The sequence below is a fragment of the Erpetoichthys calabaricus genome, chromosome 13, assembly GCF_900747795.2.
Source record: "Erpetoichthys calabaricus chromosome 13, fErpCal1.3, whole genome shotgun sequence".
Taxonomy (NCBI): Eukaryota; Metazoa; Chordata; class Cladistia; order Polypteriformes; family Polypteridae; genus Erpetoichthys; species Erpetoichthys calabaricus.
The window spans coordinates 91,724,502-91,741,629 of NC_041406.2; the positions used below are offsets into that span (position 1 = coordinate 91,724,502).

A 17,128-nucleotide genomic window follows, 5' to 3' on the forward strand; every position below is an offset into this window, starting at 1 on the left:
GGAAGTTGCATATCTTGTGAAATTTTACCACAAAGATGGGCATCAATCCTGGGCGAGGCATGGACATTGTTCAGGATAAATTACATTCTTAAAAATACTGGTTCTGTACTGCCACTTTATTGGGTTGTGTGATTCCTTGTAGCTCCATTTCTTGACAAAGAACCATTCAGTTCTGTGATGTTTTTTTTTTACCCATGAAATTGGTTCTTCAGGTTTCTAATATGTAACAGAAATATTTAAGGTGTAGTAGGCAGGATAACAGATCAAGAAGGCCTCTGTGTTATTTGTTTAAATTAAAGGTCCTTCTAAAATCAGGAGACCAGTGTAATCTCACAAATCTGTAATGATCTGTTCTCATGAAACTAAATGAATACAGGTACCTTCTTTAACCTCCATGTGGAAGGTTCTTTTGTGAACCAAGAAAAAAAAAAACGTTCCCCTATGGCAGCGTTTCTCAGCCTTTAAATATTTGCGACCTGAGTTTTCATAACAGTTTTAATCGCGCCCCCCTAACTTTTTTTGAAACCCTAATAAAATGTATTCCTATATATTCTTGCTGCAGTTAGCGAAATTGTGCCACGTATGGCAACATATGCACCCCCTTTTTTATTACTTCGCGCCCGTCCCACAGTTTGAGAACCGCTGCCCTATGGCATCACTCTGAAGAACCTCTTTGGCACCTTTATTTTTAAGAGTGTTCCATCAACTCCTGTGCCCCCAAATACCCCCAAACTCAAAAACACACCCAAAGCAAGGGATGAAATGCAAAATAATATACTAAACTATACTTTGGACCAGCTCGTGACATTTCAAATCATCACAAAATCACGAGAAAGTCCTTGAAGGTGCATGGTAGTCGCAAGGTGGCTCATTACACAAAATCCATCCATTATCCAACCCGCTATATCCTAACACAGGGGTCTGCTGGCAGGAACAAATCCCACCACAGGGCACACACACTATGGACAATTTTAGGATTGCCAATGCACCTAACCTGCATGTCTTTGGACTGTGGGAGGATACTATTGTCTGTTTTTACCTGCATTATTATCACTCTTTAATTTAATATTGTTTTTTGTATCAGTGTGCTGCTGCTGGAGAATGTGAATTTCCCCTTGGGATTAATAAAGTATCTATCTATCTATCTATCTATCTATCTATCTATCTATCTATCTATCTATCTATCTATCTATCTATCTATCTATCTATCTATCTATCTATCTATCTATCTATCTATCTATCTATCTATCTATCTATCTATCTATCTAACTGCGAGGCAGCAGTGCTACCACTGCACCACTCTTACACAAAATCTATTGATTCTTTTTTTTTTCTTAGTAAACGTGTAGCTCCGTTCAGTATATTGTATTGCTGGCACACCCTATAATATTTTGCCCCAACTTCAGTTCCCGAGTGACTGGCGCTCCTGCCCAGTTGCCCATTTAGTTAATCCAGCCCTGGCACAACACAGCGTATGCTTGTGTGTGTTCACCCTGCGATGGGCAGGCTTTCTGTCCAGGGATTGTTCCTGCCTTGCTCCCGATGCTTCCTGGATAGGCTCCAGCTTCCCTGCGACTCTGCTCGGGATCCGCGACTATGAAAAAAATGGATGGATGCATTACACGTAATGAATTAAAGATGACAAAATAGATGTTGCACGTGTTATCTTTATTAGACACAGTAAGGTGAGCTATGCAATCATTAGGAGAAATATGTCCCGTATTTGCTTATACTGTGGAATATAATGCGTTATGTCGTCTACTTTGCTTTAAAGCAATGCGACACTAAAAAACAGTAATAAAAAAAGTACAATTCAAGTTACTTAAGGCGCTCTCGGCGTAATTGACTGCTTTTGGATTTTTTGTTTTGACATCACGGGAACTAATTAAAAGGTGGGAGTGGTTTGGTTCAATTATCACACCTCAAAAGCACGTTACAGCAGCAGACAGTGATCCAGAACATACGTGCTGCCATAGTCCGGTGTCCCGGTGGCAGGGCGCTCCGAGTTAGCCGTATACCGCGGAATCACTTGGGAGGACAAGGCGAGCGCTGTCGGTCGGGGCTGCCCAAGAAATTCGATTTCATAGCGAGCAACGTTCAACCGGCCAATGCGAATGGCATTTTGAAAATCTCTCGCTCAAAGCAAACACCTTGCCATTTCGTTGTGGGAATGCTCCCTGGCGGGGACTGGCTTAGTGGCTCTCCAATAAGTACAAGAGTGCGGGGCCGGGCGCGGGTGGGCGTGCCTCCGGGATGGGGAGCACCCTGTTCCTTGGAGGAGCGTTCTTTCCCCTGCTCGGAATCTTTCTAGTGTCTCTTCGTTCGCTCGGGCGATCAATCTGGCAGAAGTGAACTCATCCCACTCAGTCGGGACCACGCTCATCATGGATGCTCTCAGGGTCGCTGTATTTATCCTCCTCTGTGTTACCTGCCTATGGGATTTACCTTGCACCCAGCCCGCCGCCATCGTTCCATCTGCGCTCCCGAAACGCAGCAAGAGAATGAGGATCTCTAGTGACGGGGGGAGGATCCCCAGATTTCTTAAAGAGATGTTCGAGTCTTCCTCCAGCTCAAGCCATCCTCAGAATACTGCAAAGCACGGAGTGGTGCCCCATGATTACATGCTGTCGATTTATAGGACTTACTCCGCTGCCGAAAAGCTTGGGATAAACGCAACTTTTTTTCGGTCTTCTAAATCTGCAAACACCATCACCAGTTTTGTGGATAAAGGAGAAGGTCAGTAACAAAATGAAACTGTGATCCGTCTATGTATTTAATACGTCATCTTTCATATGTATCTGTCTGTCCGTCTTACTCACGGAGCAAGATCGCCAGTGTTAAATGAACTCTTATAGTTCAAGAAAAGTGAGGACCCATATGTCTATGGCAAAATGGCCAGTGATAAATTAACTCGTAGTGTTAAAGTAATCCTCACAAGAGTGGAACCCCTTAACGTGTTAATTTAACACTAGTGCCTTTATTATCTGCCTATCTATATAGCAAAATAGCCAGTGTTAAAGTAATCGTCACGTGTGTGTATACAGGACGAGTGGACCCCCTTAACGGGTTCATTTAACACTAGTGACTTTACTGTCTATCTACCTATGCATCTGTAAAGCAAAATGGCCAGTGTCAAATTAACTCTTACAGTACTGGAAAGTAAGGACCCAAATGATATGGCAAAATGGCCAGTGTTAAATTAACTCGTAGTGTTAAAGTAACCCTCACAAGTGTATATATGGAACGAGTGGATCCTCTTAACGTGTTCATTTAACACTAGTGACTTTACTATCTGCCTATCTATATAGCAAAATGGCCAGTGTTAAAGTAATCCTCACGTGTGTGTATATAGGGGCGAGTGGATCCCCTTAACGGGTTCATTTAACACTAGTGACTTTACTGTCTATCACCTATGCATCTATAAAAATAAATGGCCAGCGTTAAACGGAGTTTTACATTGTTAAAGTAATCCTGACATGTGTATATACGGAACAAGCGGACCAGTACACTTAAAGAATCTTTACAAGTGTGTATATGGAAAGAATGTGCACATTTATACATAAGGTGATAATTTAATAGTAGTGATCTTACTATACCTTACTCTATCTATCTATCTATCTATCTATCTATCTATCTATCTATCTATCTATCTATCTATCTATCTATCTATCTATCTATTAAATAGTGCCTTTCATATTTATCTATTTTACACACACACATATGTATGTTTATATATATATATATGTATATATGGTTGAAATAGTTTACTGTCAAATAATGCAAAGAGTACGCGACACGTGTTTCGCCCTAATTCTGGGCTCATCAGGCTTACACACTCACTGCACCCCTATTTCAACCATTCTATGATCTGCTTCTCGCAATTGAAAGAGGGCACCGTGGTGGATGTTAGCTGACTTGCTGCCCAACCACCAGCGCTACCTGGTAGGTAACCACCCATACAATCAGATTGTGATTCAGACTACGAATGCCATGAACATATATACTGTATATAAACTTGACAGTGTTAAACTATTAAAAAATACTTAAATGTGTTGGAAAGGAGAAGACCCAACTTAAAGTGTTCATTTAACATTACCGATTTTATTATGCATATCCGTATAGACACAAGTGTTAAATGAACTCTTACAGTGTTAAAATAATACTTACATGTGTATGTATGAAAAGAGTAGACCCATATATACTTAGTGCTGATATAACACGTGATCTATCTATCTATCTATCTATCTATCTATCTATCTATCTATCTATCTATCTATCTATCTATCTATCTATCTATCTATCTATCTATCTATCTATCTATCTATAGGTTAAATCAAAGATGTCCCTAGATATCAACAACTGTCCAAAGTTATTCTCGGAGGCTGTCATTTTGCCCATTGTTTAGGCATAACTATATACAACAGTAAATAAAGTGTAATGCCGATTCCCTTTATATGTTTCAGTTAATGAAAACATAGACCCCCCCCCCCCCCCCCTCCGTTTTGTCTCGTTTTATTTAAAAGTGGTTTCGTTGATACTTTGATTTTTTTTCCTTCCTCTGTGCGCATTACTGAAGGTGAGATATTAAGGTTCAGAATGATAGCCCCAGAGCACGATAACAGCCTGTATCACGTTGGTCTTCGCTTCAGCTATTGATTTTCTTTAAACCCTTTGGATGTCATTTGGCAAGCTGAGTTATTAGAGCGTCAATTAAAAATAATCAGATTCTAGCGAACCCTTGAATGCAACAAGTTGGGTCATTGGAATATAAGCAGATAAGGCCTGGCACTCCACAAAAATTCACACAGATGTACTGCCATCCGCACTTAGTCGATTATATCCGGCAGCTTAGTAATTTGCTGTAGAGGCACTTTTTATAGATTCCGGTTGCGACAACACTACTGTAAAACGCCCGTAATGAGTACTGTTATCAGAGCAGGCCATTTCTTGAGTCCTTTCCAAATCAAACATTGTCTACATTCTGCAGTTCCCGATAAGCTCTGAATTCTCTCTCTCTCTCTCTCTCTCTCTCTCTCTCTCTCTCTCTCTCTCTCTCTCTCTCTCTCACACAACACAACACACACACGCAGAGTGACAACGACTCTCTTCTGTTGACTCCGGGCTTCCATTTCTGATGTGTTCGACCAAGCTGCCAGTGAGACTTTATTATCCATTAGATGTGCAGGGTTTCTGCACATCTGTGAGTTCTGATTGTAAGTTTTAGTGCGTCCCTTATAGCACGCTAATTGATGCAGGCGCTAATGAGGGCTGTAAATTCTTTCCATCTGTCCCGTCAAGTCCTTTTTTTTTGTTTCTTTCCCACTCGCGGCTTTCTTTGCAACTGTCTGTCCATTTCATCGATGCAAGTGCGTCTGTCATTTCACATGAGCGTTCTCGCGCCCCTAGAACGATGAAAGAAACGAAGCAAATGCACGCAAGGACCTCGCTAAACGCCATACGTGTTCTGCTATACTACTAAAATGAAGGTGCCAGAATGATGCCATGGGAAGGGAGAATCGTTTTTGGGTCCCAAACGATCCATCCACATGAATTTTCCAGAAAGAACCTTTATTTATTTAGATCCATAGCAGGCTCCACACAATAACTAACCAAATACCAGTGGGTCATGACTTTCAAAGGACTCTTGCTGCATATAATTCCAGCGGCTAAGTTACGGTTTTCTTAATCTGTTAATGTCCTGCTAGGTAGCCTACCATACATTAAAGATTTCATTTTTTCTACATATTAGGACGTTTTCCAAAGCACAAGGAACCAACTTCATATGCAAAGAACTCTTCCCAGAATTAAATGGTGCCTTGTCAAGCAAAGATCATACAAGAAACCACACAGCCCAGTGAATAACCATAAAGTACCATTAAAGAATTAGGATTTCAAGAGTTTCAGGACAACCAAGTGTTTGGTTTTGCTCCTTAGGCCAGGTGTATATAACATAACATAGCATAACATTTCCCAAATCCATCCATTATCCAACCCACTATATCCTAACTACAGGGTCACGGGGTCTGCTGTAGCCAATCCCAGGGCACAAGGCAGGAAACAAACCCCGGGGCAGGGTGCCAGCCCACCGCAGGGCACACACTCACACACCAAGCACACACTAGGGACAATTTAGAATCGCCAATGCACCTCACCTGCATGTCTTTGGACTGTGGGAGGACACCCACGCAGACACGGGGAGAACATGCAAACTCCAGGACCCAGGAAGTGAAGCCAGGTCTCCTAACTGTAAGGCAGCAGCGCTACCCACTGTGCCACCGTGCCGCCCCATTTCTCAAATCCACTACACCCAATTCATATATGAAATTATGAATCATACAATCACCTACAATAAAGATGTCAAAGTAGTTCTTCTGACCGATGCTATAGAAGAATCATTTTTTGGTTCCCAAAAGAACCATCCACATGAAGTTCCTAAGAATCTTTATTTATTCAGCTTCATAATGGATATGATAACAGGTTTGTGAAAGACCACCGGGCTTCTGATCTTAAAAGGACTCTTGCTGCGCACAATGACACAGGCTGAGTTTAGGTTTTCTTGATATGTTCTATCCTGCTAGGTCATCTACTATACATCAGCTATTTCTGTTTTGTCCGCAGCCTTTTTAAAGGCCAATGAACTACCTTCCTATGCAAAAAAAGCCCTTCCCAGATTTAAATGGTTCTTAATCCAGCATTGGTTCTACAAGGAAGCACAGCTGCCATTAATGATCCATTATATTTAACAGTGATGAAGGATTTGTTTTTGGAAAGCTACAGGTATGACTTCAATGTAGATCTTCAGGAAAATAACATCAAGCTGATATTAACATCGCTGGTGACTAGTACTAATTCCATTTCCATTCATTCATCTTCCAAACCTGCATATCCAGAGTAGTGTAACGGTGCAGTGGAGCCAATCCTAACAAACATCAGGTGCAAGGCAAGAACAATCCCTGGACAGGATGCCAGTCCATCACAGGGAGAACACACACACACACTCACACAAGATGGTCAATTTAGCATTGCCAATCCACCTAAAGTGCATGTCTTTTGGACTGTGAGAGGAAACTGGAGCAGATGTAGGCGAGACCATTGTGGACCCAGGGAGAACATGCAAACTCCACACAAGGAGCACCAAACACTAACCCACACTACACTCCTATAAATTAAGGTGCCAAAATAAGCAATCCCACATAGAGGAACCAGTTTTGGTTCCCTAAAGAACCATTAATATGAAGGGAATTTTGTATAAATCTGTAATGGGGCCCTGTAAATAGCCATGAATAGATGACAACACATCTGTGATATAGCATTGGGTTTCTTAATTTTAAAAGGACTAAGGCCAAGTTCAGGTTTTTTCATCTGTTAGATCAGTACTAATTAGTAAAGATTTCTGTTTGATCTACATTTAAGTATCCTTTTCAAAGCCAAAAGAAACACTTTCAAATGCAAAGAACCCTTCCCAGAACAAAATGGTCCTCTGTCTATCAAGCAGTGGATCTATAAGGAACCACACAACCCAGTGCCATAGGGAACCATTATTTTTAAGAGTGTATTATCCATTTTTGCGTCAAACACAATCTGGTTGATCTTCCGTGTGTAGTCCCTTTCGCAATGCTGATATACACCCTGCTTCGTGTTAGCGCTGAACGAATGCAGCCTGCCTGGGTTCAAATCCCGCGTCCGGACGTTGTCTCTTTTAAGCGTGAACGTTCTTCCCGTGTCTTTGTGTGTGTTTTGTTCGCACGTCCCCATTTGGTTGAAATTAGCCCAGTATGAGTGACTGGGTTCTGCGATGGACTGACACCCAGTTCCGGGATGCTTTTGCGCCCAGGGTTGTCGTGATGATCTACGGCCACCAGCGGCCTTAAATTCAATTGAAATATTTAGTTATTGTAATAATGAAATTACAACCTTCAGTTTCCACTGCCTTTCATCTTTAATCTTGATTCCCAGTCGAGTCATTGTGTGAAGTGTGCACTTTCTGCTCGCGAAAGATGAACACGGGGACATTTGTTAGGAGCAGATTTCTCATAAATATTAGAAGGTTTTCTTTCAGAGAACTATATGCACATCACCAAGTAGGCCTACGGTGGTGGCAGGGCTGGATTAACCAAAATAAACACGTGCTTAGGGCAACAAGGGAAGGGGGCACCTCAGAATCTTTCCATTGCCGGATTTACCATGGACCGTATGGTGCAAAACTTGAAATAGTGTATGTTCCACAAAAAGGGGGCTCCCCACATTAATGAAAAAAGTATCTAAATATGTACAATGAAAAGAAATAATAGAATTAACCTTTATTATTACTATTATCTATATACAGCAAAATCAGAATCTGGTAACTGCCGCGAGCTGTCCACCGAGACTCACGTGATCGTTCTTGCCTTGGTCACGTTGGTCAGTCGTCCCTTGAGAGTGAGTGCAGCTCGTGTATATGAGGGCACTAAAATCTTAGTGCTTAGGGCCACGAAAGGTCTTCTGTGATGGAGAATATGACCCTTGGGGCCTTCAAACCGCGACATGGTTTTATTTTGGACAATTATAGTGAACAGGGTGGATGAGCGTGTTGGACTCAATTGTTCTGATGTTCAGTTGGGTCTCATCCGTGTATTCTATACTTCCCAAACGTGTGTATATTTGGTTTATTAGGTATTTCGACTTAACTCAGTTTTTCCAGGTGTTTTGTCCTTTCCCCAGTGGTTCTTACCACCGGGGCTGAATAACTGGAAATGTGAGCCTAAAAAACGCACGTACTGATGTTGGTTATTCTCATGCATAAATGAGAGTGGAGACTGGTAGAAACCAAAAAAGAAGCTCATTGCACCCTCCCCCAAAAGAACATACCGGGTCGTACGTGTTTAGGGATAAGATGGGAGTCGTATTGAATCCTGTCTAAATGATCTGATAGTAAAAGGTGCGCAAACAAAGAAAACTAAACAGAATTAAAAAAAAAAAAAAACGCATCCGCGGAATGTGCACATGCACACGATAGCTTATCTTGGTGAGAGAGTAACCGCTATCAGTGGACAACTCGGACATTCCTTCCACCTGACAAACGAAAGCATCCGCGCACAGCAGTGCGCTTCGTCAACTGAGTGAGCGAGAGAGAGAAAGAGAGAGAGAGAGAGAGAGAGAGAGAGAGAGAAACTCACTTTCCCCTTTGATTTTGATTTGATGTGTCACAGGCTGTGACCTACTGCTGGACCTTCTGAGGGTTGCTTAGCATCGAGTCACTAACTGGAGTATTTGAACTCAGTGATCTAATTGAGTTTTCATGTCATAACATATCAAATATTGTCTGCTCTTCTATAACGAACTGCTCTGTCCAATAACATTGCTAGGAAAAAAAAAACTTCCTTTCCTCTCAAGCGGTTACTTTTTCTGCTCTTCTCTCTTTGTGATCGCAGGCTTTATTGCTAGATTGAGATTTTACCGCTAGAAGATCCAAATCATTTTGAAGTTCGAAAGATTTGCTACACTGGCAAAGAAATGCTGTCGCCTTCGATTTTTTGTGTTGAATGAGTGTGCGTTCATTTCATAGGAGTACTCGTTTTATTTCGGACATCCATAAATTGTCTCAACAGGCAAGTCAAATAACGCGGATTTAACAAGGAGATTGTTATATGAAAACACACATGTGCACACACATTGCGTCCATATACATCTATGTGGATCTAATAACCTGCTTTAAATACAGTATCCATCGTGGTTCTGATCTCTGCCCGATGATCACTTGAGCTTTGTTTGTTTTCCGGATACTACACGGTTCCCGCATCCCAAAGTCGATAGTTTAGGCAGATTGCTGAAACTGGCCTGTTGACAAAGTGTGCGCCTGCCCTGCGATGAACCGGCGTCCAGCTCCAAGTCCGCCAGCAGGCTGAGGCAATAGGCTCCGCCCCCAGTGACACGGAATGTGATTAGTTGGGTTGGATAATGGCGGTACTGACGCGTTCGAGAAATAGATGGATAGACTGTGTAGGTGTATACGTGTGTAATAAATCAGTGCATCCGTTTATTTCTCCAACTCATTCACTTGTTCATCCATTATCCAACCCGATTGATCAAATTGTACCTCGTACATATATATGTGTTTACATATCCATCTCTTTCTCAAACTAATTAATCTTTTCATCCACAAATAATTTGATGCATACTAAATTCTATGTGTGTATTAAATCTGCATGGATATATATATATATATATATATATATATATATATATATATATATATATATATATATATATATATATATATATATATATATATATATAGGTAGATAGATAGATTTCTATATCCGTCTATTCCAAGGACTCCTCTTCATTATTATTCATTACCTAACCAGGCTAATCAAATTCATACATTTGTATATGTGTGTACATATCCATCTCTTTCTCAAACTAATTAATCTCTTCATCCACAAATAATTTGATGCATATTAAATTCTATGTGTGTATTAATTCTGCATGAAAATGATAGATAGATGAGTCAATGTAATAGACAGATCTATCTATCTATCTATCTATCTATCTATCTATCTATCTATCTATCTATCTATCTATCTATCTATCTATCTAGCTCTTCATCCATTATTTAACCCGGCTAATCAATCGTAGGGTGATGCAGTGTGTTAGCCATTACTGATGCAATGAGAAGTCAAACAAAATGACAGTTACTAGCAAGATCACAATATGCAAGCTTTCAATACAGCTCAGGCCCCGAAATTCTGTGTTAAATTCATACATCATGTATATAAATTTGTATATATGTACACAGTATATGCACAATCTATTTCTCAGACTACTCCATCTGTTTATCAATTATCTAATCTAACTTATCAAAGTCTGTGTGTATTTATATGTGAATATGTCAGGCAGTCATTATCCAACCCGCTATACCCTAACACAGGGTCACGGGGGCCTGCTGGAGCCAATCCCAGCCAGCATAAGGCGCAAGGCAGGAACAGATCCCGGGCAGGGCGCCAGCCCACCGCAGTATGTGAATATGTTCTGCATGAAATATCATTTTAATTCCAATTTAATTTTAAGCGAATAAAGTATATATACGTCTTTTTCTCGAATTAATCTATTTATTTATCTATTAACTAACCTGATCAATAAAATGATGTTTGTGTTTCTGAATGTATTTTATAAACGTATACAGTACTGTATATCGATCTATTTCTCGAAATTCTGTGTATATCGCATATAGATTTATATACTGTTATACTGTTTATATAACTATGTAAGCTTGTGTGTGTATGTGTGTGTGTGTGTGTGATTAAGAAAACATTATATATATATATATATATATATATATATATATATATATATATAAAGAGAGAAAATATCTGTGCATTTATATACAAATGCTTAATATATTTATTATTATAACTTATTTAATGTTAATATATTTTAATAATGCTTATAAAAATTACACCGAAAAATATAATTATTAAAATGAATACAATCCTCAAATCGTTGCACACATTTTAAATCGATATGGTTGTGAGATCCGTGACCAGAGATCTTCAAGCAAGTCAATGACTTTGGCTCTGTAAAGCGCAGGGTCCAGTACGATTTAGAGCAGCACCTATGGCGGGGTTAATCAGCTAACACTGTTTGTGATATCAATAGTTTCCAATTTCCTAATTTTGAATATATTTGCTTTAAGTGGAATAATAAAAATGTCGTTTATTTTTATTGAAATAATACTTTTGTAGATGGAATAGCATGCAGTCTATACAGTACGTCCATGCGAAGTTCGACAACACAATCTAATGCGTTTAATCTTTACCGTTTACCTCACTACTCCTTAATCAGAAACATTCACCTACAAGAAAAAAAAGTATTTCAAAATAAAAATCTGCTTCCTAGCCCCATGAGTCTTATTTAATTTAGCGGTTTTATTCGGGAATAATAATTCCAAATTTACTGTATTTTATTGGAGACACGTAATACTTTAATTAATATTTCGAAACGCGTTAAATACGCTCGCGAATCACAATGGAATGAAGCTAATGGTCGGAGATTCAAATCAGTACGAGCGCTTCAGCGCTGGGAATGTTGACGTTGGCAAATACAACCAGGGAAGTATTTTAATGGCCAAGGAGGGAATTCACAACTGTTAATTATCTGGTGACCTTGTATTCGATTTGTTTGAGTCCTTATAAAAACTCCTAATGCAGACCAGACGCCCACGGCAATTGAAAAAAAAAAAACAACCCAGAAGGTTCCAATTCACTTTTATTATATAACTCCGCTGGGTTCAAACTAAGGAAAAAAGGCACAGCAACATCAGAAATCATTTTACCAGCCAACACAACAATTGAAATTGCTCCCTCTAAAATCTGAGTGTCCCTGTTGTTAAAATAGAAAAGGTTAATTGATAAGGACTGATTGGTTTCAATCAATCAGCAATCAATAAAGCGTCATTAAAAAATCAATGCCGCGAAACGGTTCGACGATATATTTCTCAGTTTATTGCAGAAAATCCCAGCACTTGAACGGAGAAGCATTAATCGTGTTACACACTTTTATAGGCTGTAAAATTGTAAATGTGTTTGTGTTTCTTAGCAGCGCGTTTGTTTGGCGTAAATTCCAGTGAAATTAAAGTAATAAAGCATTTCAATTTATTGCAATAATGCACTTAAACCCCTTAAATAAAAGAAGATAATGAAATACATTAGTGTTCAGAAAAACGTTTTAAGATTTTTTGAGGGGGTTTGTTCCTCAAAGGATGCAAAGCCCACCTTTTTCTGATTTTTATAAGGAAACCAAAGCCTGTCCGGCAGCGCAGGACCGAGGTAGGAAATAAACCTGCGGGAGATGACGCTAACCAGCAGAATCTCAAATGTTGTTAACTTGGCACTGTAGTATACGGTGTGGGAGGACACGAGAGAGGAACAAGAGAACCTGCACAGAGTAAGAGCGTCAGACAGAAGTGCCGAACGCCAGGCAAACGTCCGGCCCGAAATAAAAAAATAAAAGACGCTTAAGTGGACAATCCGAGCGATGCCACAGAGAATTCGTTTCGCGACATGAAGGTTCACGAAAGAATCTTCATATATTTAGATCTGTAACGGGTTCCATAAATAACTATGAATAGATTGTAACCGATTTGTGAAATACCAGCGGGTTTGTAATTTCAAAAGGAGCTTTGTTTCTTTCAATAACACTGCAATCCAGGTTTTCTTGATCTCTTAATCAGAATAATTTCTGTTTTGTCCATTTATTAGAAACCTTTTCAAAGACCAAAGAGCCATTTTCATATGCAAAGAAGTCTTCTTGGAACGGTTCTTTGTCAAGCAATTCTGTAACGAACCACACAACCCATTGAGGCGCCGTTACAGAATCGTTATTTTTAAGAGTGCGTGGCATTATTCGTGTTTATACGTATTGATAGCCACTCCTTTGTGGCCCAAAAATATGAAAGAAGGTAGGGTATGTGGGTGAGTGTGCAGCTGCATAAGACGTGCGCCTTGTCCAGGGTTGGTGGTCTTCCCCTGGAGCCTGGAGTGGGTTTGGCCATGAATTGATGGGCATGTGCTTCGCAAGATTTAGCATTTCTTTATGACACTCTGACTTAAAAATAAAGGTGCCAGAGTGGTTCTTAAGAGCAATGCCATAGGAGAATCAGTTTTGGTTCCCATAAGGTCCATCCACGGGAAGGTTCCAGAAAGAACCTTTAATATATTTAAATCCATAACAGGCACCATAAATAACCATGAACAGATGTATGAAAACACTCATGGGTCCTGATTTAAAAAAAGATTCTTGCTGCATACGTATTGTAACACTGACTTAGTTCAGGTGTTCTTAACCTGTGGTGTCCTGCTAGGTAGCTTACCAATCATTAAAAGATTCTTTCTACATAGTAGGAAGTTTTTGAAGCGCAAAGAACGAACTTCATATGCGGGAACTTTTCTCAGAATGAAAACTTTCTTTGTCAAACCAAGGCTATATGAGGAACATCAGAACCTAGTAAAGACCCAGAAAGTGCCATTAAATAACCATTATATTTATGAGTATATATATGTGTATAATCCCTGACTAGTAAAGTTAATTTAGTAGCTGATTAACAAAGTATATTAAATTTAAAAAGACAAGGCATCTCTAAAAGGTCCCATTTTCAAAGAGCGTTCCGGGCTAATAAACACGTAGGAACTTCACCACAGCATAACCGTTTCAGGTTTTTCTGATTATTCTTATTCGAATTCACGCATTATCATTATCATTAGCATTATGCTGTCTCTGAAAACTCCAATTTAAATATAATGTATTTTATGCATGGAATTATTCGAATGTCCTCATGTCGTTTCTTAAAGAAGCGTGGTTACCTGCACCGGTGGACATCCATCCATGTCCCAAATCAGCTTGTTTCGGAGCACAGTCGCGGAGAAGCTGGAGCCTATCCCAGCATGCACCGCGCGCACGGCTGGAACAAACAGGACGCTAGTTATCACGGGGGAACACACGCACACACACACGCACGCACACATATCAAGGGGCAATTCGTCAACGCCAATCCGGTTAACAGGCGTATTTTTGGATTGCGGGAGGAAATTGGAGAATATCCATTTGCTTGAAATTCATGCCAAAGTCAGTTCACCCGCAAAGGCTCAACACTAGAATGCATACCGCTCTTTTTTTTTTTTAAGTCCCTCTAATTGCAACTGCAAGAGTTAAATCAGGATTGAGAAGACGAGACTTGGACACAGGCGGGAGGGCCGAGGAGGAGTTGAAATTCAGAACAAGAGATAAGAGGATGACAGAGGACCTAACCGGGATCTTGAACTGCAGCGTGCATATCTCGTCTGCATTGTCACTGTTCGAAATTTGTTCAACGGATTAAAATCACTGATAGGGGAATTAAAAGCTGGCAGTCGGCCGAGCCCATCCTCCTCTTTTAACTGCTAAGGAGCGGGCGGTGATTTAAAGAATTGATGCCCTGGGCGACCAGAGGTCATTTAATAAAATCAAAGGAGATGCGTGTTATCCATCCATTGTCCGCAATTGTCTTCTTCTGGTCGGGTTTGAGTGGAAGCAAATAGCCAGCCCGGGAAGGGACACCTGTCCATCGCAGTGGTTTTACGAGTAGATATCAAAATTTCACAACAATAACGTAAACGTGCGACACTCTTTGTTTCTTCAAATATCATAATATTCAATAAATGAGAAATGATAATCTGTATACACTCTTAAATGCTAGCTCTTCAATGGCACTTTATGGTTCTTTACTGGGTTGTATGGTTCCTCGAAAAATTATTGCTTGACAAGGCGTCATTTCATATTGGACGTGTTCTTTGAATATGAAGTTGGTTCTTTGTGCATTGAAAAACTTATTAATATGTGGAGAAAAAAAAAATGAAATCTTTAGTAGACTAGCAGGACACTAACATATTAACAAAAACCTGAATTTAGCCAGTGTGATTGTATGCAGCAGGAGTCCTTTTAAAATCGGGAGCCACAAATCTGTTACCATCAAGTCATGGTTATTAACTATATGGGGCCTGTCGTTGTTCTAAATAAGTAAAGGTTCTTTCTGAAACCTTCAAGGCGATGGCTGTTTTTGGGGACAAACAAAGGGTTCACCTGTGTCATCGCTCGGAAGACCCGCTATGGCGCTCCCATTTTTAAGAGTGCGCGGCTGGGGTCGGTAACGTTTATAAAGGAAGTAATCTTTGAATCTGTGCTTTAACATCTTAATCAGATTTATTGTGGAAACAGCGAGAGTAACAATGAACAGGTGGGGAGGCAAAACTAGCGAATTATGTATGTTTTAAATCAAAGAGATGGATTATCGAGCATCGGTTGTAAAATCCGATGATGGGGAAAGGCAAGACCTGAACTCCGTATGCTCTGGTGTTAGATCAACAGTTTTGAGGAATTATTCATTTTTTAAGCAACGTCGATTGAGATATCCCGAGGCACCACACAGTCGGCTTAATATGTAATTCAATTATTGTCAAATATTGTTTACTGGCAGATTGTACATTCAATTCAATTCAATGTATTCTTCTTTTTCAACGGAAATTGACTCTTCAAATCTTCAAATTGAAAGTGAACGTACATTACAAAACAATCAGATTAAAAGCGTAAAGATCGTGATGCTCTAATAATAACACACATGACACGTCCGTTACATGTTCGTTTAATGCAGCGGCCTTTAATAGAAACGCCGAGGACGCGAAGTGCGCTTATCCGCTTCTAACAACGTCCATGCGAAATTACGATCGCAACTGTTAACAATTAGACAAGCATGTGTTTGTTTCGTTTTCTTTGCCGATTCGTGTAACATTATATGGCACGTTTGGGTTTTCTTTAAAGAAAACAGTTAAAAAAAAAAAGATCTCGTAGAGTGGATTTGTATAAAAGCACTCAAGAGATGCTTAAATCATCCTGTTATATGTCACTTTAATCTTCAGAATGTTTCCGACGCGTCTGTCGTTTATTTAGTTATTTGAATAATGCATTTGTTGTTCTGCAGAAACATCGTGGTTTTATTATAAGGGAGAAATGTCTGTGTTCTGAGGAGACACAGTAGAAATAAAAATAAAAGCCCTTTCACCACAGAATTGTTTCAAACAGAATGAATTCAAATGGGATTCGGGGCTGCTATAGCCACCTCCAATCTCTTCTCCAGTTCCGTTTAGTCCTGAAATACTCAGCAGTGTCATATCGTGCGTCTGCACTGACTTATTGTAATAAACCGCGGTTAAGAAAACTACATTTATTTAATAACTGAGAAACTCTTAAAAATGAATGTGCCAGAACGGTTCTTCAGAGAAATGCCATAGGTGAACCATTTTTGGGTCCCAAAAGTCCCATCCACATGAAGAGCTTTTCAGTATTTAGATTCGTATAGTAGGCTCCATACAGCGAATAAATAAATGGGAGCAAATTTGTGAAACACTAAAAGCTCCTAATTTTAAAAGGACTCTTCCTGCATACACAGTGAGGAGATTGTGGGTTCGCTTCCCGGGTCCTCCCTGTGCGGAGAGAGCTTTGAGTAGTGAGAAAAGCGCTATATAAATGTAAAGAATTATTATTATACAGTCACACAGGCTGTAAATTCAAGTTTTCTTAATCTGTTTGTCCTGCAGCCCTGCACCAAACCTTCAAGATT

At 39.8% G+C, this 17,128-nt stretch overlaps 1 protein-coding gene across 1 annotated transcript in view; it reads left to right on the top strand.

Annotated features, from left to right (window-relative positions):
- The first annotated feature begins 1,911 nt into the window (after positions 1–1,911).
- gdf6a (growth differentiation factor 6a) overlaps positions 1,912–17,128 on the top strand; it is a 34,035-nt gene continuing 18,818 nt past the window's right edge. The window contains exon 1 of the mRNA XM_028817248.2: positions 1,912–2,736. Coding sequence (XP_028673081.2) covers positions 2,385–2,736 — 352 coding nt within the window. The 5' untranslated portion in view covers positions 1,912–2,384. The remainder of the gene's footprint in view (positions 2,737–17,128) is intronic.